Source organism: Pangasianodon hypophthalmus, chromosome 4 (genome assembly GCF_027358585.1).
Source record: "Pangasianodon hypophthalmus isolate fPanHyp1 chromosome 4, fPanHyp1.pri, whole genome shotgun sequence".
In the NCBI taxonomy this organism is placed as follows: Eukaryota; Metazoa; Chordata; class Actinopteri; order Siluriformes; family Pangasiidae; genus Pangasianodon; species Pangasianodon hypophthalmus.
Window position 1 is genome coordinate 15,661,868 of NC_069713.1, and position 24,366 is coordinate 15,686,233.

The 24,366-nt window shown below is 38.3% G+C and overlaps 1 protein-coding gene and 1 long non-coding RNA gene across 4 annotated transcripts in view; both read left to right on the forward strand.

Moving 5' to 3' along the window:
* Positions 1 to 3,806, forward strand: part of arap2 (ArfGAP with RhoGAP domain, ankyrin repeat and PH domain 2) — a 79,450-nt gene extending 75,644 nt beyond the window's left edge. For both annotated transcript variants that reach the window (XM_053233666.1, XM_026936678.3), the window contains exons 32-33: positions 2,111 to 2,233; positions 2,419 to 3,806. In XM_053233666.1, coding sequence (XP_053089641.1) covers positions 2,111 to 2,233; positions 2,419 to 2,796 — 501 coding nt within the window. In that variant the 3' untranslated portion in view covers positions 2,797 to 3,806. The remainder of the gene's footprint in view (positions 1 to 2,110; positions 2,234 to 2,418) is intronic.
* Positions 3,807 to 12,500: 8,694 nt separating this feature from the next.
* The window catches only part of LOC117597182 (uncharacterized), a 34,573-nt gene continuing 22,707 nt past the window's right edge, over positions 12,501 to 24,366 (forward strand). For both annotated transcript variants that reach the window (XR_008301573.1, XR_008301574.1), the window contains exon 1: positions 12,501 to 12,669. This is a non-coding gene — a long non-coding RNA (uncharacterized LOC117597182). The remainder of the gene's footprint in view (positions 12,670 to 24,366) is intronic.

Here is a 24,366-nt window from a genome sequence, read left to right on the forward strand (position 1 = left end):
GCAGTCAAGATGTGATTTAAGTGTAGACTTTCAGCTTTAATTCAAGGGGTTTAACAAAAATATTTCTGTTTAGGAATTACAGCCATTTTTTTTTTTTTTGTACATAGCCCCTCCATTTTCACAGGCTCAAATGTAATTAGTATACACACACACTCTTTACAACTGTTTACATCTGGCACCAACAACCATGCCAAGGTTAAAGTCACAGAGATCACACTTTTCCCCATTCTGATGTTTGATGTGAACATTTGATGACAGAAAAGAGTGAACAGGATATAATAAAATCTTTACCAACATGTCGGTTTGCATGGGATATACTAGGGTTGAGCAATCTCGCAAAAATATCATATCTCAGTTTTTTTCAGGCTGGATCACATTTCACGATTTTATCACTGTTTTCATGTTGGTTTTTAAGACTCTTTTGCAAGTTACTGAGCAGAGTAACCAAACTAATTTACTTATTGATGAAAATATAGCTCTACAAGGAAAATAACCTCAAAGAAAAAAAAAACACAAACCACTTTGGCCAAAGTACCTTTTCAAATAAAATTTAATAAATTGCACTTATCAACAAAATGTATACAATTATTTCTGAAATGAAGTCAAGCATGAGTACTGTATTTTAAAAAATGTTAAATAAAAAGTACATCACCTCTACTAATGTCTCTACTAATGTCTACTAAAGTATTATACGAAAGGTGATTGACAGGCGGAATGTTTAAATACTGAATACAGTAGCTGAGTTGGTTTTATATTTTTCATTAAACTTTAAAATAAGCGATTCGAGTATTCTGTGTGGTCTTTGTATAACTGAGGAATGGCAGTGTTAGATAAAATATTTGCGACTTGGTAAGTTATAACACAGTCCATTAAAAAAAAAAAAAAAAAAAAAAAAAAGGCATGCAGTCCATTAAAAACATCCTGATATGACAGATTTGGACGAGACTAAAATCCCAGAGATACGCCGGTAATAATTGCATTACCCACCTCCCCATGTAAAACTAATCTAATCTGAATAGGGCTGTAGCCAGTCATAATACATGCCACCTATCTGAACAGCTGTTAGGAACATGACAAAAATATCTCACTTGAAGAGAAAATGCAGAGAGTGCTTCTCCACAGCACGAGAAGCCTGAGTGATGAGCAAATATTTGCAAGCTCCAACGCGCCAGTAATGTTTTCCAATTCTCTGTTAAGCCACAGCAAATGAGGTAGAGACAGACTATGAAAAAGCTGTGGAGCATCTGCTAGGTTTAAGTACTGTGAGAATTCCACCTTTCACCTTCCTTCCCCCCCTTATTGTATCAGCTAATAGTCAAGCGAGTTATGACTCATTAATCATCAGTGTAGCTCCAATTAAATAGGTTATTTAACTCTGATTATCAAAGACGTTATTTCATAACTCACTGTAATTGCTGCGCATTCCCAGCAATGCATTTTGTTTGCACCTGCTGATGGCATTGCCAAATTATTAAATGGTTGTGCTGTGTTTAGAGACGGTTCTCTGGGACCTTAATGAGACAACTCAAAGTTTCCTAAAAATACAAGCACTAACTTTTATTAACTTATTTCTACATGACTCATTGTGTCAAACCTCCCACCATAGTGTGGTTTGACAGTGTGAAGTGCATGAAAGGGCTAGGGCATGCTTAAGGGCAATGAAATTTCCAAGTTCCAAGGTCATGAAGACACCAGAATGTTGTAGCACTATCTTTGAAAATGGACACTTTAAAGTAAAAGCATCAAACACTGAATCTTTTAGTATTTTAGTATTCTCACTGCATTTACATAACCAATTGATGAGACATTTAAATAAGGAGTTGAGAGGAGGAAAGTGACAATGAAAAGAATGCTTCCCTCAATCATATTTTGTTAAAGAAAGTAAAGTTAATTAATTAAACTAGATATGACAAACCAATGCCTTCTCATTTATATAACAGGCCTACTTAAAGGCAGAATTCAGCCAGAATGACTCTCATATTAATCTTTTATAATTAACATGTGAATTTCTTTTATCTACATGGTCTATTTTCACTATAAAAAGTACTCAGTACTTGCGCTATAAGTATAACTTTTGCACTATAACTTCTTTTTTTGTTTATTTGTATAGAATCAAGGAGACTTATGGCCTACATGCAAAGACAAGAGCAAAGCCTCAGATCAACCGAGCAGCAGAGAGCATGCTTCTGCTTGCCTGGGTTCAGAGATTGAAGCAGCCAAACACAGCAAGGAGGTCGGATCAAAAAACCTCCACACTGGCTTAAAGCCTATAGAGTTAGAAGCACATAGCTCTTAATCTTTTAGTTGATAAAATTATTACATTTCCTCTCCTCATATATCTACATAATATAATGGAAAAGGTCTAAGAACCCAAAGATTGAGATCATGCATGACCATTCTCTTCATTTTCATTCACAGGACAAGACGATGGTGCCCCTGAATGTCACTTCTGACAAGGTGAAGTCGAAGAACATAAATGAGGCTGATAATTTGCATAGAATGGCAATGCTGGAGGGCTGTGTAAAGCATAAAAATCAAAAAGGGGATTCAATACTAGGACCAAATTTGGCCTCCAGTGGAGGAAATAATCCACTGTCAAGAAACAAAATGGCTGTCGAAGAACCCCTACAGACTCGGTTTAGACCTGTACCTCATCCTGATTCTGGTAACCACACCAAACCTCAGCAGAAAAAAACAATGATTGGATGCAGCACAGGACACTTGCCTCAGAGTCTTCTCAATGAACTGAGCACCGTTCTCAGCCAAACAGGACGAACACCCAGAAAAGAAAGCTGAAAGCTTACAAACAAAAAACAAGGCAAGAGTGAAGAGGCGGAAAGTCTTGCAAGTGGTACTTCGGAGGTTGAGAGAGCATATGACTCTCAGCTCTCAAGAAGACCTCAAAAAATCAAAACAAAGCTAAATAATGTCAAATGTATATATTGTGCAGTCTAAGTGGACTAAGTCTAAGTGGATCTAACTGCAACCATCCAACCAATACTGCTGTACAGTGGTGTCTTGATGGCAAGACAAGGAAGTGTATGTAATGTAAAGGGCTCTAGTATAGATTTATAGGTCAAACATCAGTAGGAGTGTGTGGATGTATATGCCTCAGAGTGTACAGACTTCTTGTTCAACTTTGACCACGGTCAAACCAGGCTTCTGTCCACGGATCTCACTGCAACATACCAGATAATGGATGATATTTAGCAAAGCACAGAGTCCATTACACAAATGAAAAAAAAATTAACATCACCCACATACATAAGTAATTTTAGGCTACTTTTAGACAAACTCTATAAAAATGCGAGGCAATTATTTAAATTCTGCTTGATTTTCTGTATTTAATTTCGATGCTTAAATTGAGGTCTAGTGGAGGTCAGTCCACACAATCTTTTGACGTAAAAACAATGACCAATTTAAAGTTTGTTTTATATATAGAAAGTATTTAGAATGAATGTGGCCTTTTAAGGAAAAAAAAAGTCCTTTCCATTTCCTCCAGTGTTAAAGTTTCCTAAACCGTCAACAGAAGCCCTTTTCTGCCGTGTTGCTGTAATATCCCAGGAGTCCAAGTCACCCAAAGCCATTAAATAATGAATCTTTTTCTGAGAGGGTCCACATGGGCTTTTGTTGTCCAGTTTGCTTTAAATATTTAGCAACATTTTATTATGCGCCATGTAGCTGCTGCCTTTATTTGATGTCCTTTAAAATATTCTCAGCGCGCACTTGTGCCTTTTTTCAAAACACGTAATGTAATAATGTAAAACAATTTGTGACATTGTATAAATAAATGATGCTAAATGTTAGTGTTTCTTTTAGAAGATGTTTCTTTTGAAGGTGATCAATGTTCGTGTTGGATTTTTAAAAAAAATATTTTATTATAAATTGCAAGTCAGTTTTCTTTAATGGCTCGTGCACTAAGTTGCCAGTTTATTAGGTATCTTATACCTACACTCATCAAATTGCAGGTATGCAGTTACTAATTGTACTCCATTTGTTGCTTCACTAGGGGTGTAACACAATGCCACTATCTGTATGTTTAGTATTCTGATATAAGATTTTCTGACTGGTCTAAACCGGAAAGTTAATTTTTACCACAATTATGCCCCCACAAACACTGGAAAAAACTTGGAAAAGAGGTATGAATGTCAGCATCCCAGTCCCAATACACACCTTTAGTCTCAATTAGATGCCCTGTGAACCTTTCTGACAAGCTTTCTAGAGAAAGAAAAAAAAAAAGAATAGTCCTCCTACTATTCATATCTGTATTTGCATTAATTTAGAACAATTATCTGTTCAAGTTTAATAATGCATTCATATTTGGTTACACGTCTATGCTTAACAGTAGTTGTCAGCCCTTTCTACTCTCCATCAATGGAAAACAACCACAGCACCAAAAGTGACTGATATTATTTGGGTGGTGGACAGTAGTCACACTGACATTTGGTGCGTGTTGCTGGTACAAAGTCCTTGCTTTAAAGGCCATTTTTAAACATTGTTTTGCCAAAAATATCCAGCCAACAGCAGTCCCTTGGTAACAAATTGTCACTGATGAAGGGCTAGAGGAGAATTAACACAAATTGTGCAGGGGAAAAATGAGCTGCAGTCTCTAATTTTATACCTACAAGGTGACAAACAAGGTATGTATGTCTATACAATGTGCAGGGTTTGAAACCTCCAGAAACACTGCTGCATCTGATACACTCATACCAGTGCCACACACGTTAAGTTAGTATGTAGTGGTGGTCCTATGGTGACTGTTGCAAAGCACTGTGAAACGGCAAAACATCTACCACTGGGCACTTTATTAGGAACACCTGTACACCTACTCATGCAATTATCTAGCGGCAGCATCGCAATGCATAAAATCATGCAGATACGGAACAGCAGCTTCAGGTAATGTTCACATCAACTATCAGAATGGGAAAAAAAGGTGATCTCAGTGATTTTGACCATGACATGATTGTTGGTGCCAGACAGGATGGTTTGAGTATTTCTATAACTGCTGATTTTCACACACAATAGTCTCTAGAGTTTACTCAGAATGGTGCAATAACAAAAAACATCCAGTGAGTGGCAGTTCTGCAGACAGAAACGCCCTGTTGACGAGAGAGGAATTGTCAGACTGGTTTGAGCTGACAGAAGGCTACAATAAATCAGATAATCACTCTGTACAATTGTGGTGAGCAGAAAAGCATCTCAAAATGCACAACACATCAATTTTGTTGAGGCAGATGGGCTACAACAGCAGAAGACCACGTCAGGTTCCACTTCTGTCAGCCAAGAGCAGAAAGCTGAGGCTGCAGTGGGCACAGGCTTACAAAACTGGACAGTTGAAGACTGGAAAAACATAGCCTGGTCTGATGAATCTCGATTTCTCCCGAGGCACACAGATGGTAGGGTCAGAATTTGGCACCAACAGCATGAACCCAGGGACCCAACCTGCCTTTTGTCGACAGTCCAGGCTGGTGGAGGTGGTGTAATGGTGTGGAGAATGTTTTTTTGGCACTCTTTGGGCCTGTTAATACCAGTCATTCATCAGTTGAATGCCACAGCCTACTTGAGTATTGTTGCTGACCATGTGCATCCCTACATGGCCACAATTTACCCATCTTCTAATTTCTTCTTCCAGCACGATAATGCACCATGTCACAAAGCAAAAGTCGTCTCAAACTGGTTTCATGAACATTCATTGTTCATTGTTCTTCAGTGAACTTCCAGTCACTGGATCTGAATCCGATAGAACACCTTTGGGATGTGGTAGAACAGTAGATTCACAGCATGAAAGTGCACCTGCAAAATCTACAAGAATTGCCTGATGCAATGAATGTGGGCATCAGAATGGACCAGAATCTGAAAGGAATGTTTCCAACATCTTATGGAATCCATGCCATGAAGAATTAAGGCTATTTTGAGAGCAAAGCGAGTGTTCCTAATAAAGTGCTCAGTGAGTGTAGGTCTACCTGACCTACTGTCATCTCTGCATAAATTAACAGTACATTAATAGTTGTTTTCTCTCACTGTAAAAAATAGTCACTCCCTCACCTGTTTGCTTTTTATTCCTTTAGAACAACACCTAGCAGATCAGAGATTGCAGGTGTGGTTTTTGTTTTTAGATACCTTTAATGGACCTGAATCTTTCAGAGTGTTGTGTGACATCATGGGGACTGTTGTGTGACACCTGACACCTTTTTCTTTAGGTTCTTTTGTTAGAAGTAATTAGCGTGGTTATGCAGAGACACCTTGAGCACAGCCAGATGTCAAGGTCCTGAAGCACAAAGAAATGTGCCACCTCTATGCTCCTGTCACTCAAGTGATTATGGGAATAAAAAAGAAATACTGAATTTTAAAATTTGAGGTGTGTGTATGTGTGTTAGTCACCTGGTCGCACTTGAATCTTGCATGCAGAAGATAACTGATGGAGAGATTTCATATAATAAAAGTTTTGAACTGGGCACACCAAAGAAAGTTGGAATTTTTTCAGTGAAGTCTTTATGTATGTGTAGAATATCTGCATCACTGCTGATTTTGTTCAGAGGAAATCACTGCTAGTGCTGTTGAGCAACTCTGGCTCAATATTGTGTTTGCATGTCAGACAGTGATTGATGGGAACTGGCTGTTATTTCATTTTATATACGGTGTAACGCCACCACTATGTGTAGCAAATAAGCTTGCTGTTTTAATGCATGAAAAAGAATAGTGTTCAATTTTTTAAAAGCTAAACATTTCAGTGGATTATGGTGTCCATATGTTTCAGAATGTGTAGGTCATCCTTTCAATCAGTTTCTCAGTATTGCTGCATCAATGGCTTATATCATCTAGCAGTTTTAGTAACAACAAAAAAAAAAGATATTCAGTCAAGACAGGGCTGAGGCAATAAAACTAGATCTTTAAAGAAATCCACTTCAAGAAACTCAATTTAAAAAAAAAAAAAAAAAGATGGAGCCAATATGATTCAAACATTTGCTCATAAATGATGCAGTGTGTCTTCCTAAGCCATTATTACTGAGAGACTCCTGTTTGATCAGGGCGCAGGCCAATTCAGTTATTTTGGAAAGGAAATAAAGACAAGTCTCATGCAGCCAGGCCTGCTTTTTGATATCATTATTTATTGATGGGCCTCAGCTGATTCTGCACATATTGAATTAACTGTAAATAAAACCTGTTTGCTGTCTTAATCAAAGAAGTGGGAAAGGGCCATAGGGGAATGAGCAAGTGTTGACATTTCCTCAAAAGGCTTAATGAAAGCTTTATGAGCTTGTTTTAGTATAACAGACAGATGCTTTCATTTGGTTAAAAGAAAGGTATCATGAAAAGTTCACTTCTTTATCTCAAACAAGTACATTTGGCAAGTTGGAGTTTTTTATATGCAGAACGATTTCACCATGCAGTGTTTAATTTCGGCCTAATATCGCTTTTGGTCATTGCAATTTTAAATCGGATTAATCCCGGTGTAATCATCGTGTAGATGTTTGCCTCTCCTTACCTTGAGAAATACTTTGTCGGACTGGGCTGTTACTTTTGATATAATCAAATTGAGGCAATAGTGCTGAGAGCACAAACAACAAAGCCCAATCTCACTCCTGTTCAGCTGGATATCAGCCACTTGAATTGGACATACCACTTTATTGGCAGCCTTTGCCCTAAAGCTGGGGGGAAAAAAAATAAATAAAGAGGATTTTGAAAAAGCGATGAAGTGATATGGAGGTCAAACAGAATCGAATACCACAATCATACCTGAAATTATGGCAAATTGCATTTATCATGGCCTGCATGTCTGCTTTGATTATAGCCTGATATGCTAATTTACTGTATCATTCACACTTCGTGGATTCAGCTGAATTGGTCTCCCAAACGCCCTCCTTGGCTCTCAAAGGTTAAATGCCCATTGTTAAGTTACACAGCGGGCTAAATCTAATCAAGATGTAGACTGGGCATGGAGGAAACCATGTAACATATGTGTGAGGCAAATGGATAATGAGCCAATATTCTCTCTGAATTATTCACGGGTGGGATGAGATTTGGGGGAGTTATGCATCATTATGAGGCTTATCGTATCAGGATTAATAAGCTCGTTGATATTACACCATTTGTTCATTTGGCACAGGACTAAAATTTTGTATCATAATAAGCATGGCTGCATTTTCCCCCATCCCCCCCTCCCTGTCGCATTACGCCTTTATCTGATAGCGACCCTTGTTGAATGGTGAGATGCCTGATTGGCTGCATAACAAGTATAGCAGCTAATTAGCAGCTGGAAGACAATGCAAGGCTGATGCGAGATAATCTCTGATCACACGTGGAAAAAATGATCACGATGAGAGAAGGCGAAGATCGCATAAATGGTGGGTGGGTTTGTGCGAGTGACAACGTGAGCGAGTGAGCGAGTATGGAAGTGACAGTTTGAAAAGAAAGGTGAACTACTGTAAAGCCACCACAAAGAAGAAACACTAGTCAAATGATGAAATCTAGAATGGTAACATATTTGAGCTCTTTGGAAATATGAAAAAGCTGAGCTCAATCAATTTTATTCTCTTTCAAGCTCTACTTTAATAAAAATCTTCCAGTAATATCACACATGTAAAACATTTATCAACTCATTTATATCTTCTAAACCTGACCAGTTGTAAAAAAAAAAATCCTTATGTCAACAGCCATTTGACTTGATGAAATTGAAGGAATTGCTAGTGTCCCACATTAGAAAATGCATGAATGCCTCTAAGGCTCCATATTTTTAGGCTCGATATTTGACTAAAGATCATGTGATTATGACTAACTGCTCAGTCAGTTAAGACAAAAATGCAGAGATCAAACTTTGTGTATGGCAATAAGTATATTTTTGTTATTGATTTACTAAATGCCATAAAGCACTAAATGTTTTTTAGAATCTGTACACACATTTCATCTGTCAGTGACACAGCTCAAACCAGTCTGACAATTCTCCTCTGATCTTTCCCATCAACAAGGTGTTTCTGCCTGCAGAACTTCCACTCACTGGATGTATTTTGTTTTTTCGTACCATTCTGTCTAAATTTTAGAGGCTGTTATGCATGAAAATTGGAGGAGACCAGCAGCTTCGGAAATATTCAAACCAGCCATTCTGGCACCAACTAGAACTGCTTAAGATCTCGACCTGCATCTGCATGATTATATGCATTGCACTGCTGCCACATGATTGGCTGATTGGATAATTGCATGAATGGGCAAGGGTGCAGGTGTTCCTATTAAAATGACCAGTGAGTGTATATTATGCAGCCTGTGTGAAATGGCCTTAATTGTATTTGATTTTTGGGTTGCTTTGTCTAAAATGCATATTTAGAAAGCAGGATTCTGGGTCAGCAGCATAATCTGAGCAGAAGGGTATATACATAGTACAAATAATTAATTGTACATTAGGTTGTGTGCGTGTGTGCACGTACAGTTATTCTTAGTTTTAGAATACTGCATTAGTTTTTCAACGATTCACTTGAAAATGTACCTTTTTAAAGATGAAACTACACCACAATCACTTAATTGCGGGCCTAGCTCAAATAGTTACCATGTGACCACTGAATAAGTGCACCGCTTTAGCAGATATACACACAGCAGGCCTCAGGCTGGCTGATGTGGAAACCCTTGCATCATGTCAGATGTCTAATCAGTCCACTAATTACCATGTAGACTTCCACTACATGTTGCTGTTGAAGCCCAGGAGCTTGCCTGAGCTCAGTGACAGTTGACCCAAATGAAGACTATGAGTGAAGTGTCTTAGTCAAGTAAATATAAAGCAGTGACTCATGGGATTTCTGTAGTCTTTGTCATACTGCATCTGAGGTGCTGTGTCAATACATTTGGCCAAGAAAGTATGGTTGCATTTATTCTTTGCTATATTCATCCTGTCACATCTGTTAGAATATTCATCATTATTCTCATGCAAAGTTAGCAGGAGTCATTGTTTCTTCTTCATTGTTCCTGCTTAAGCACCATTTCATGACTTCACTATTATAACCATGTAAACGTCATCAACAATACATATATAAATTTTGTTTGTTGCGTCTCCAAACTCACAGATAAACTTGTTTTTATAAGCTGCCTGTCATCACCCAGGAAAAACACTACCCAGATGGCCTTGGCCAATCAATATCCACGTTCTATTTACACTCGGACCGAAAAGAACAGACTTCAGCATGGTGAGCCGGAGAAAGTAACATTTAGCTGTAGATATTAAATATCACTGGCATTAGCTAGCTACATTCAGTGTGCTCAGTAAACTTAACCAGACACTGAAGGTCAGTTAGTGTATATGTACGACTTGTTTGTGTGGTTGCACAGAAAGACGCACTGATAAATGTTACGGTTAAAATGTCAAAGTACAATTTCTTATTTAGAAACAACTTTAAAAAGTGAAATATCTTGTATTCTAGATCTCATATATGAGCATAGTGTTTCTTAAAATTTTCAACATGTCTTTCACTGATGCACATTTTACCATTTATTAGTTATTTAATGAGACTGAGATTGCCTAATAATAAACAGCCAGAAAATGAGGAACCTTTTACAAATGAACAGTATTTGATGTTACAGAATAATGTTTAATGTAAATATAATTTACATTAAACATTTATAGAGTTTACATTTACATTAAACTCATTATAGAGTTTCGTAAACTGGAATGTAAAAATATTGATGCCCAATATCTCAAGACATCTCTTCACCCAGATCTATCTTATAATACTAATACTATAAACAATACATATTAAAATCCCTAAATGTAGAATAGAATAGAATAGATAGAATAGATTATTATTGTCATTGTTTTGAACAATGAAAGACTGTTTAGCAGCTCACAAGGTTTTGGCATAATAGACAAATACAAATAAAAATAAAAAAATGGACAGGAAGGTAAAGATAATATATATAAGTAATATAATCCAAAAGGTAATATATACAATGGTTAGTGCAAAATATTGTAGTGTACACTGGAGCAAATTAAACAAGAAGAACAGTGCAGAATACAGTATACATAGTGTTGTTGTATACTCTATGAATGTATATCAGGATATATGAATAATAAACATAAGTGTAACAGTATAAGATTTGTGTAAACATATGAGAGGTGTATACTCATAGATCTATCGATCCAGTTTTTCAGGCAGCACACTGTTTTCGAATTAGAAGTGAACAATATTTAATTCTGTCTAACATTTAATGTAGTTTCCACTGTAGTTTCCTGTTCTCAGAATTAGTTCTTAGCCTCTCTCTCAGGGCCAGCAGCGTGAGTAAACTGTGTCGCCACTAACGAGGCTTCTCTTCGGTCATAATTAGCATTAATCCCCGCTGTTAAAACCCAGACATGCTATGCAGGTCATGAACAAGCCAGGGACAGTAGTGACTCTTGTTTATAGCTCTGTTTTTGTCTGAGCTTAATAAGTGGAGTGTTAATGGTGGGGAAAGCTTGTTGACTGGGTAATGGTGGAGTCTCAGAGCTGTTTAATAATTGATGGTGTAGTATCATCAAAGAGGGCGAGCACAGTCTGTGTGTTGTCAGTGGAGGCATTGCTATGACTTACTGTACATGGTTGGGCGCGTTGAGCCTTCAGGTCTGCTTTATCAAACGGAGCTGAAATGTGGTGATAAATGGATGTTTGAGTTCTCAGCTGCCGGCCAGTGTCTTGCCTGCTGACAGCTAGAATCATACATTCATATATCTGTGCAGTAGGATTTTGTGCAGTCACCAAAAAAAAAAAAAAAAAAACCCTAAGGGTATTTCCTTGAATATCAATGTCGGAACATTTATGCTAGCAGATGACAAGGGACAGAAGGAAATAAACAAGTAGTTCCTGGCATCACATTGCTGACTTTCTAGACTTTCGAGTACAACAACTATTTGCTGGAGTACGAAGAGAACAAGCTGTTGGTACTTAATGCCCTTACTGTGCTCTCAGTCACTGACCTTCTACTCCTGTATATCTTTTCAGTTATTTTGATTCCACTAACAAAAATAAATCAAGCTAATGTTTAGATTCTTCAGATTTCTTCTTAACAGGCGTTAAATATGGCAAGAGCACACAGGAAACAAGACATTTGGGTTATGAGGACAAGTGGAGCCAAGCTCCAGTACTGGAATTTGCTGGAAATACAAATTGTACAATAACACAAGGGCGATAATTATAATGATGACTGTTATGTATATACATAACAGTATATGTATTTACATACATTTGATCATTATTGCAAAATCAACTTTCATAATACTGGACCATGTATCTTCACCAGAAAATCAGTTTAGTAATACTCTACTTCAGTGGTTCTCAACCCGCGGCCCTTCCCAAATGCCACGTAAAACAAACAAACAAACAAACAAATTAATTAATTAATTAATTAATAACTTATAGTTTTACAATTCATATATATATATTTAAATGTATTAAACAAATAAAAGTTTGAACAATAATTTTTATGTCATAAAATAATTTGGGTGATCATGCATTGTTTTCAGACATGCGCAGTACTGACGCAACTACACAGTTAACGCACACAATTACAAGCGCGCGCTCTGGCAGATTTAAAGCAGTCATCAATTAACGATCAAAATGGCCAAATTTGTTATTAGAGGAGAAAAAAGATGTGAGGAAAATACTAATGAAGGAACACATGCAAACAAGAAGAGTCGCAGCATCAGCAGTGAAGGTAGGAGAGTGCTTGAAGAAAGGAAGAATCAGTTTGCTGTCCACGAGCGAGATGGACAGCCTTTCTGCTTGCTCTGTAGTAAAGTACTGGGTGTATGCAAAACTTACAATGTCAAAAGACATTTCGATACCACCCATGCCACTTTTGAACAAGAAATATCCGCCTGGATCTCAGGAAAAAGCTCTCAAGATAACTACTCTTGAAAAAAATGCCATTGCTGAACAGAATACAATGCTAGCTAGCTTAAAAGTGTCTCAGGCCGTGACATTAGCAAGGTTCAAAATTTCCTGGCTCCTTGCCAAACAAGGCAGACCATTCAGTGATGGGGAGCTAGTTAAGAACTGTTTTCTGGAATCACGACATCAGGTGTCCCGTTAATGGTAAGTAGAATTATACTCTCTAATAATAATAAATCTAATTTCTGGTTAGCTTGCATTGGTGACGTCATATGTAAATAATATGCGGCCCGTGAGACTTGAACTTGGACATAGTGCGGCCCACTGAAGAAAAAGATTGAGAACTACAGCTCTACTTGGATCCATTTACACTCTGAGCCTGTAAGCAGAGTTGAGGACTTAGGTCCAAAAGTTACGTCAATATTTAGGCAGAGAAAGTAAGGCGTATTCAGACTTGGGTTACACACTCGCTTGAGTTGATTTTATAGGCTCTCCATTGAGATTATGCAAATAATTAAAAAAAAAAATGGTTCTCGAGATAAACACTGTCTCCGATTAAGATGCCATCGACTCTGGTCTCCTCTGTGCGAAAAAACTCCTTTTTGTGCGGCCTAGCATGACCTCACATCATATTTTTCCATGTATGGTTTTACCAGCCCAAAACATACATTTCAGTGTGACATATTGAGGTTACATCAAACTATTGTACTGGTTACTGCTACTCACTCAAGCTGATACCGCACATGAAAAAATGTTCTCAAGTTCAAGCTCAGAATCCCCTCTGTTTTACTTAAACTCCACCCCATGTGTGTAATTCTCATATTATATCTGAGGGCTGAATACCATGATAGTCTATAGATGGTATAGCGTGTATATACAGAAATATTTGGAAATCTTTTTGATGCTAAAACTGACAAACAAGAAATAATAAAACCATAAGGACTGACCGTTGAACTGGAGTTAGTTAAATTAAGTCTTTAGGACAAAGGATAAATTGAAAACATGTTTGAATCACATGTCCATGATATCAGTGTTGAGAACACTATGCATACCATATAAATTGAACTGTACTCTTCCCACATCGTTGGGATCCATGAAAGAAGAATTCCCCCTCCCAATCTCAATTTAGCCCCTATATATAACCAGCAACATGGCGTCTCATCACTGACTTCTGAGAGAATGAAGGATAGCCTGAGAAAAAATCCTACCGAGCAGTTGTGTGATTGGTGGTGATTCTTAAAATGTCATGGTCATTGATCACCTTTTGGAAAGTGTGCGTGCCGATCTTTACCAAAGACACTGATAAATAAGACACACTGCAGGCAAAACAAACACAAAGAGAGAACAATAGTTGAAAAGAAGATGAGAAACCAAAGGGAAGACGAGTATAAGATCAAAAGTGAAATGGTTATAAAGTGGAGGAAGCAGTAGAGAAAGAGAAAGGGGAGCAATGATGAAACCTCTAGTGTCATGGAGAGACAAATAGCTGCAGCACAGCAGCTCCTGCATTTATCAGAGCCAGGCTTTGGCCTCTTATCTTAATGAAGGATTCTGTTTACACCTCGCTACCCATGTCTGCCCCGTACCAACCATAACTCTCATGGCTTCCAACAGGAAATACATTAATAAATGAAGTAAATGATGCTGAGTCACACAGTTGTCAGCAGAGAGAGGTGCTAGTCTCGGTCATTTCTTACTCAGAAATGCTAAGGTGGTGGAACAACACAATTGTGAGCATTGATCTCAATGGTCTCTGTTATTTTCAATTTGAGGGCACACCTGTGGCTTTTGTACACGTAGAACAAAGCATTAATCAGTCAGGCTTTATCCCTCACAGCTTTCATGTTTCCCTCCCTTGTTCAATTCTGGTGGTGTCTCATGTGCAGTCATCACCTCACACACACACCATTTGACACTTGCTGACATGAGAACTTGCTGTTCCTGGCCCCAAATTGTGTGTAACTGTGTTAAAACGATTGGGGCATTTATTGCTCTCCAGAAAGACAAGGAGAAGAGACAGAAAGTGGCAGCTTCACAAAGTAACAGGATAAACAAGGATAAATCAGTAGGATTATTACACACATTAGTAAGAAGAAAAACTGCAATTACAAAATAATTTCTGATTTAAAAAAAAATCTTTTTTACTTCTACATAGGGGACAATGGGTAAAATAAGTAATGATATCTTAGCGTTATGTGAAAATATCCTGATATAATTTCAAGCTTGAACTGTTTTCCAACAATAACCTTATATCATCACATAAGTTTGACTATATTCAAGATTTTCTTTTCATTCATCTTCATTAAAAACTTTGTCCTGGTCAGGTTCATGGAGAATATGGAGTCTATTCCAGGAACACTGGGTGTGAGGTGGGAATGGGATGGCAGGCCAGTCCCAGAACACCATGCACACAAAGATCTGCGATCCCGTTCACACTTAAAGGCATTTTAGCAGAGGTAATCTACCAACTGGCGTGTCTTTGGGAGGTGGGAGAAAACTGGAGAACCCAATGGACATGAGAAGAACATGTGAAACTTACACAGTAACATGGAAGTGTGAGGCGGCAATGTTACCACTACACTTCTGTGCTGCCAAAAGATACACTTGCCATCATTTTTTTTTTTTTTGCAGTTATAGTTTACAATGTATAATAAAATGGGAAGACCAATTACAGCGCAACATGTACAAATGATGGTCTACACCTTTTCACTTAGCTCCTGACATGTCTATTCTTCAAGCTGATTTTCCTGGCACATGCACAAAGTAGCTTTTAGGAGCTGATTGTACTGAGTGCTAGGTACAGTCTGCCATTTCCATTTCCATGTACGTATCTTGCCTGAATAAACCAACAGTTGTGTCTAATCACAGCTATTAGATCATTACAGTACCATGTTGCTGACCATCTTTGTCTTGGAGAGAATTGTAGTATGTAATGGCGTAGTTAAGGTCAATTGTGCAAACACAGCAGAAGTACTATGATGTGTGGTGAAAGGATGCTAACAAGTGGACTCACATCGACATGCTATCATTTTCCCAGACTACTATGACATCTTAATCCTGAAACCAGAGGAAAAGAGGCTGTTACTTGAGCTAACCACCTCACTATGCTGTAATAGTAGTTGCAGTTGGGATTTGTAAGGCTGATCTGAGACCTGAATTGTCACTTCTTTAAAAATGAGAATTACATTGTGGCCTTGCGTCTGTCTGAGACGGAACTTCCACTGGACTGGATAGAAACAGTTGGGAATCACTGTGATGTCTAAGGATTTTGACTTTAAATGTAATACAGTGAAATATGTCAACTTGTACAAATATCGGAGAGTGTGTGTGTGTATGTGTGTGTGTTATGAAGGCAGAGTTTCTGACATGCTGGGAAGCTGACAGAAGCAGTGAGAGTCCCAGTGCTGTTTTGTCTGCTGTCTGTTTGGATATGAACGGCAAGCTGAGCCCTAGACAATGATCAACATCCTGAGGGTAAGAGAGATGGGTGAGGAGGGCCGCCTGAACAGAATGCACACAACTGATGGGTGGACGCAATGTCACCTGCAGAATGACTGCAGAAAGATAGACAGTGCAACACACACACACACACACACACACACACACACACATACACTTACTCTCTCTCTCTCTCTCTCTCTCTCTCTCTCTCTGCTTGCCAGTCAGGCAAAAGTTATCTATAAACATCTATAAGCATGTTTAAATATATTTTAAAAGTTACATAAAATATTAATAAATTAACTTAAAAATTAATTAATTTTGCTAGTGTGATTTCATGCGTAAGTGTTTTAACACACTTGTAAGACATAAAAACAATATAAAGTTGTAAAGCATTTTTAAATTTTTTATGAAATAGAACTGAATTGAGCTAAAAGTATTTATCACAGTATATACTATAATACGAGTATGCTACTATACAATAATACTATATGAATGATCAAAATATATTTGTTGGTATTTGAGATTAATATAATTTTAGCATATTTTAATTAAGTACATAAAATTGACAATGTATTTTATATATTAATTATACTTGTCAACATGTGTAGACAAGCATATTTTACATGCACAATGCACTTTTTTCCAATCCATGTTTCAATCCATCCTACTCTGAAAACTTCATTGTGTTTGAAAAAGTGCATATACATGAGAGTGCAAAGAGCCAATTAAGCTTATAAAGCTTGTGGCCAGAAAAGTATACAAATTATATCAGACACTCCATGGCCTGTGGGTGGAGAGTCTGAGGCCAAGAGTGGAGGTTTGGAGTGGAGAGCCCTTGGGGGAGTTTATATAACATATGACAAGAGTGATGTAAACACAGCCAAGGAGTCCGGGATGGAGTCGCACTTTTTCCAGGCACTTTTCTCAGCTATACGATACACACACTTTGTTTCAACAATTATGTTGCGTTATGTTTCCAGGTATTTCCATTTCTATTTTCCAACGATATTGCCAGTGCATATTTAAAACTAATTTCTGAGCATCCTTTTTATGGCGACTGCGTGACATAGACATAGACACAGCAGAAATAGCATGTTGAGCTTCTGCTTCTCTACTTGTCAGCACATGGATTTGTCCACAGGCTCTGTTCACTTGCCAGTGACAAACAAATGTCACCTCTTATCACTCTGCCCGTCCTACTAACATTCGCTCCCTTTCTCTTGATCACGCCATACTCTGATATCTAGTTTTGTCACATCCGCCGGCCAGACATGTGTCAGCTTGTGTCAGTTGTATTGAGCTTTGCATCTGGGTTGTGGGAGAACACCCTTCTCGCTGGTCACTCTGGGGCCAGTACTGTCTTGAAGGCATCAGCTCTGTTACATATCCAGCAACACAATGAGAGCTCTTCCCATGTAAACAGAGCATTGATTAAATCAGCCCTGCACTGTTGGGGCACGATGAGAAATAATGGCGACGTTGATCTGTTGTCGCATTCAAGTGAAAGAGCATGTCATTTGTATTCCGTGTCAGGAAAAAAGTTGGTTCTCTTAATAAAATTCACACCAGGCTTTGGAGTGGAAGAGTGTCGTGTTTCTGTGCTGCTCTGTGTGGAAATGATACAATTGCAATGAAATCTCACCAAGTTTGAAGCAAAACGGAGAAGCCAAATTTCATTTGACACAGCTGCTGTGTATCTGTGGGTGGGGTTGGGTGGTGAATAGGAACACCAATTTCCACTTTTAAGATTAACAGAACCACAAATTGATTGTTTAAAACATGGAGGGGTTATTCAAGTGATAATTAGGACCAGGAAAAAAAAACTCCCATTGTTCGATGAAAGACCAAATGGAATTATACAAGCAACATCTGGACTCTTTGATCAGGCTTTTTCAACAAGCAAAAGTGAATACGATTCACAAATCAACCCCTACCCACCCTTCACACACCCCCAGGCAGGCTCTCAATGTTATTGAATGCTTCCTTTTTTAAACACAGTCTTTCTCTTAATGGGGGCTTTAGTAGCTTTCTTGCTGTGTTCAATTTTGCTCCCAGCTAACAGACAAACTGAATTTGTTAGCGGACGCTGGGCGCTTGGCTTGGTGCGATCCAAAGGCTGTATTTGGTGAGGGAATATTCAGGATGAAGGCAGTTAGTGTGCAATTATGGGAGCGAATTAAACATGGCAGGAACAGCATGCCCAAGGGGCTTTTCCAATCCCCCCTCCTGACTTCCATTGCGTTCTTCTCCCTGCTCTTCTTCTCACTCTGTGTTCTCCTCTTCCATTCACTGTCCTCCATTTCATATTTGGCAGCCTGTTTCTTTCTGTTTTTCTCCATTCTTCTATACTACGCTTTCTGCCTCTGTGTACATAAGCTTTATTTGTGTGCCTGCGGATATGTGCGTAAGGGACGTTATACAGTATGGGTTCTTTCCAAGAGGCAATGGAGGATCAGCTCTCTACATATCTGCATTTCCCCACTGCTCTCTTCCTGACTTACTGTATATTTTGAACATGTCCTGGTGTGCCAGTTTATCTTCACAGCATGTTCTGGGAATGGGTATGTGTATATTTCTCACCTTAAAGCCTCGGATTTCCTAAAGTCCAACTTACTGCAAGTGTTAGTATGTGTGACATGAAAGTGTTGGCTGTTTTATTTGCATTGCACTGTTGACATTTCATGTTGACCTTTACTCGAATAAAAAAAGAGTGCAGGCAAGGCAAGGGATCACATTAATGAGTGATTCTGTGCACTTTACCCATTTTCAAGTCAATTAAGTTTGTTCGCTTCCCTGCATACAAAATCCAATGCATTGTTCTCTCCAGACTACCCGAAGCTAATTGTCATTCCAAATAGGGTTTAGTGGTAATAAAACTACATTTAGACTCTCCATTTGGCTGAAACTTTGAGGGGTTACAACCATATGAGGTCTACAGGGAAGTGTAGCCTGTGCCCTGTTGTCTGTGTTGTGATGTGATAAACTATTAAGTTTTAAAAAGTCCCTTAAAGACTCCTTAAACTATAACACTTCTCATATTCTGCATTCACAAATTAAAGGGAAAATGTCGTTTCATCAGGTACTATCCTCAACGGGGTCTCAAAAAGTTTTTAAGCCAATATGGCTGAGCTAATATGGAGAAATCTGTTCAGTTTTATTTTTACATCTGCTGAGCAGCAGATGTAAAATTAAATGCCATTGCACGTCCGCTGTCTGTCTTCAAAGGACACATTATTGGCATCTCTAGTTTAGCCCTAAAGCCACATCCATATCATGTCCAAATTACAAATTCCTGACTTGTAAAACCTAGTCATGCCTGCATCTCTGTAAAAAAAAAAATTGGGCAACTTCCTAATGCCCCTTATACACAAGGGGCATTATTTTGGCAACTTTTACAGCTTCTAGCCAACCACACAAGCCACTATTTATTTGTTATTTCTCTATTTTATTGAAAGACTGAATATGAAGCTTTTAAGTGTATATTGAGTGAAGCAGGTTTTTTGGCTTTCATTGTTAATCATGACTCAATTCTTGGCAATTTTCTGACCCCCAGCAAACAGGCTAGTCTAACAGCATTGGGCACAGTGGACAATGGACACACACATTCATACACTGTATGTTTTGGGAGGTGGGAGGAAACCCCCACATGGACACATGCAGAACACATGAAACTCAGATAGTAACCCAAGCTCAGGATTGGCTCAGGAGCCATGAGGTAGCAACACTACCTGCTGCACCACTGTACCATTTACTCCTAAAAAAGTAGCAAAATGTAATTTTGAAATACGGCTATTATCCAGACATGTGGCCTGTTGTCTAAGTGACCATAGCAACACTTTTCACATGGTTAGATAAATCAGTGTCAATGTGTTTAAAAAAAAAAAAAAAAAGGAATTGAAAATCCTCCTAGAACCAGGGAAATAAGGTGGAACTTTGAACCTCGAGAGAGCACAGAGGGAGAAGGGCAATGAATTTTGCTTATTATAACCACCCACAGGAGCAGCACAGAATGAGAGTGGTCAGATAGATCACTCTGTCCATGGTGCTGGACTTGGAGAAGCTTAAATTGCAACCAGAAATCACCAATTCTCTGTCAGCTTTAGTTTATGTTGACACACAGCGTTTCTCATCACCTCTTCACTGGATTCTCCATTGGTGTCTCCTTAATGAGTTGATAAGAGCCAGACAGATCTGGGAGCCGACAGGCTGCAATAAAAAAGACTGCATTCTGTGATCAAACTAAGGGGGGGACCAGCTGGAAAGGACAGAAGTGAGAAGAGTGGATCAGACAAGTAGTTTTTTCCTCATTCTGTTTTTCTCTTTCACCATGCATGCTTCAGGATAAATGTAAATCGGTGTACAGAAATCAAGGTATTTGATTTATATTGCAATAATAGAATACAATCAAAGAGGGTTGTGTCTGTGTGTAAGAGAGAAAGAGATTAAATCCATTTATGCCACTGGAAGACAACATTGTGTGTGGTTGGAGCAGAACTGCTTTATTCTGTTAGAAAGACCAGACAGTGATGTACTCAGACTGCTGTGCTCCCTACCTCATATACAGTATCTAATTACGGAGGTGTACTTTCCTGAAGCTGTATGTAATATACTGTGTGGTGCCACCCTGGGATTTTGACGAAGTGCTTATATCAATCCATTACACTGACAGAAACTGGGAACCTATTAAAAGAGGAACAGAAGTATATGACTATGTAAAATCCATACAATCCCATTCATATTGTATTGTTTGGAATATTCATTTGTTCTTTACTTTATTCCATTCATAATGGAGAAACAAAAATAATCTTGTCAATTCATGATATAACAGACTGATGGGGCTCAGATACTCAACACCCAGCAGATTTCTGGTTCACTGCGTTGAAGGATGATGTAAAAGAGGAGGAGTAAAGAGAGATATTGCTGATGGGCTATATGCATGTACGTCAGGAGGCGCTCGCAGTTCGTCTGAAAATAATATTCAGTTTATCAAGACTGTAGCTCATCACATAAACTGTGTTTGGGACTGCCTACTACATTCATTCTGTGGGAGGCACAAACTGCGGTTTAAAATCCAGTGTGAAAAGTGAAAGTGGTGAAACCGGTTAACAACTGAGCCCCAGAAATCTGCGACTCAAGCGGAATTGCAAGTTCAGTAACTGAGATGAAGTGTTGGATGGATGAATGAAGTTATTATTAAATAAGACACTGTCTTGTCTCATGTCAGAATAAGAAAACGGTGTGGACAGCATAAATACGGCTCATGTTATTTGATTCCTAGTTGGTTTTAATGGATGTGTACAGAATAAGCTACTTTGTATAAGTGTGCAATTAAACAGCACTCCATTGTATTGTGGTTGACACTGACTTTTATAACATTTGGAAAATTTGGAAAATTGGCAGAAAAGTAAACAACAAAAGTTCTGTTTAAAGTATGTGAGGGAAATATGTCTATGTTCCATATGTGGTATGATATGATCAGCATGCAACTGACAAACAGTATGAAAAGACATACTTCCCTAAATAGTGTCCCCCCCCTTCTGATAATATGAGACCGTTCTAAAATGGTCTCATATTATTACACGTTTTGTCAAAAAAAAAAACCATGCTGGCAGTTCAAAAGAAGCCCAGTACTGCTGTACGACCATGCATCTGCCACAGTGCCTATAAGACTTAAAGCAACACACATGGTGCTAATTTACACTTGGGAGAAGGACAAAATTATGTGTAAAACTGGCCACTACTAATTGCCCAAAGACTAATACACCATATGTAATCAGATGCAACTTCCTTTTCTCTACCTTTCTTTGGGATAATTTCTCACTTCTTGGTTGATCTGTCCTTAAATGAATATGTATGTGGGGAAAAGTGCATTTTGCATGGTTCTTAGAATTTACTGTGCTTGGATTGTTTAGGCTAGTTACGTAGATAACGCGCAATTTTTCATGCAGAATGCAGCCTAATTACACCTAAAACAGGCACAAACAGCTTATTATACTGGCCTAGAGACTCAACAAGACAAAAAACAGAACCACTACGTATCTGCTGATCCAGCATTCCTGGCTTGGGACATGATTTAAGAACTTGAAAAACAGCTTAAGCTTCATCTAAAGCTATAGATCTCTCTCTGTCTTTCTCAGCACTGTTCCTTCCCAGTGTTGCTGCCTGAAGGTTCACTGAGACAAACTGAAAGCTTTTTTGAAGCTGAGCAAGGGATCAGCCTTCTGTTCAAAAGAAAAATAAAAAGGTTAAAAAAGAGCAAACTTTAAATTAATCTCATCTTGAGGATGTGTGTGTGTGTGGAACAGAGATGGAAAAAAGAGGGGGAGAAATTGCAATGCACACAAATCAGTGGCCTCTTAATGGAATGACAGTGCTGTGTGTAAGTGAATTTTTCATATACTGGTGACCTTTTCTTCCTGTGTGGGTGGAGATCACTTTTCAATTCTCGCTCCCTATGTTATGAAGATGTCAGGTATCAAGGCCTGTGTAGTAGACATTGCCCTGGAGATGAGCTTTAGGGATGAGATTTTTATTATGCTGTAAAATCTATTAAGCAATGAGAGAAACCAGGAATTCCTGCTCATTGTGGTATAAATAGGATTGATTAGCATTAAGATACCGTACACATTTCATTTAAAATTAAATGCAACAGTATAAAAACAAGTCGAATATTTGTCTGAATGTTTAGCCTCAATTAGAGTGAACAGAATTAGAAATACAGAAAATGAGGAGGCAAAGTGAGATGGAAGAATGAATGAATGATGGAATGAATGAATGAATGATGGAATGAATGAATGATGGAATGAATGAATGAATGATGGAATGAATGAATGAATGATGGAATGAATGATTGATTGATTGAATGAATGAATGAATGAATTGCCATTATACATATCTCATTTCTGTCAGCTGTCCATTAAAGGCTGTGGTCTAAGTCAAGAGAGAACAAAACATGCCATCTTTGGATCATACTGATCAAAAAAAAAAAAAAACAGATGCAGTTGAAAGAATGGCAGAGAATCGATATTTGTGCATGCACATAGACACACATGCTGTATATACACCACCTTGGCTCAGCTACTCAGAAGCACACCATTGTCTAGGAAGTGCATAGCTGGAAGCTTTTGTGAGTGCCTAATGGGTTAGTGGAGCATGCTAACCCGCGTAATTATGCAGGGTGATGTGTAATGTTCCTAATCCCCGCTGCTCAGTGAATCCCATACTGGGCCTTAATGAGATTCTGTTTACTCAGGAACACGCTGGCTGAGGCGAACATACTAACACCCCAAAGACTCACTTATTGTGAGAGAAAGCACTCAAAGAAGTTCTGAATGGAACAGATGGGCTGTGCTTCACAGGATAAGATGTATGTGTGTTTGAAGTGACAGTATTATGGAAGCAAATTATCCAAGGAGTAGGTATTTTTATCATATACTATGAACAAAGGAGCTCTCAGCAGGTTGAGTCCCGGTGGGGAGCCCTCAGCAGGGTGAGTCACAATAAGTGTAGCGAAGGAGGTCTCTTAATATCAAAGATAGAGTGTGGGTGAATGACATAGTATGTGAGAGTCACCAGGATAGAGAGCACATTTTAGTCAATGGTTGATCAAAGAAGCATGAGAGCAGACAGGTCATTTCCCACCACAGACCAGGAAGTAAGGATAACAACAGGTCAGTGCAGGCTTACCAGAGACTAAAAAGTCAATAAATATTCTACTCAGCTTTCACAGAGTGTGTGTATTGTATTGTGATAGTCTTTAGGAAGCTGTTTGAAGTTGAGTAGTGGGATGATGGCCAGGTTGCTTTGTGATTCTGCAGAGCTGCGGTTTTCAAACTTTAAGTAGTCAGGGACCTCTTTAACTATAAAATAAATTCCACTCAGTACAGATTTATTTCATGAATATTATTTATGTGTACAACAATAATTTGTCTACTCCTTAGAACCTTAGAGCTTTCTATTTTTGAACATTGCCACAACAGAACACATTAAGTTCAAGTTGACATCATTTGTAGGTTGAATTGTTTTTTAGTTAATGAGGTTTGGATTAAACACATTCAATTCAAGTGACCAGTTAAACAGA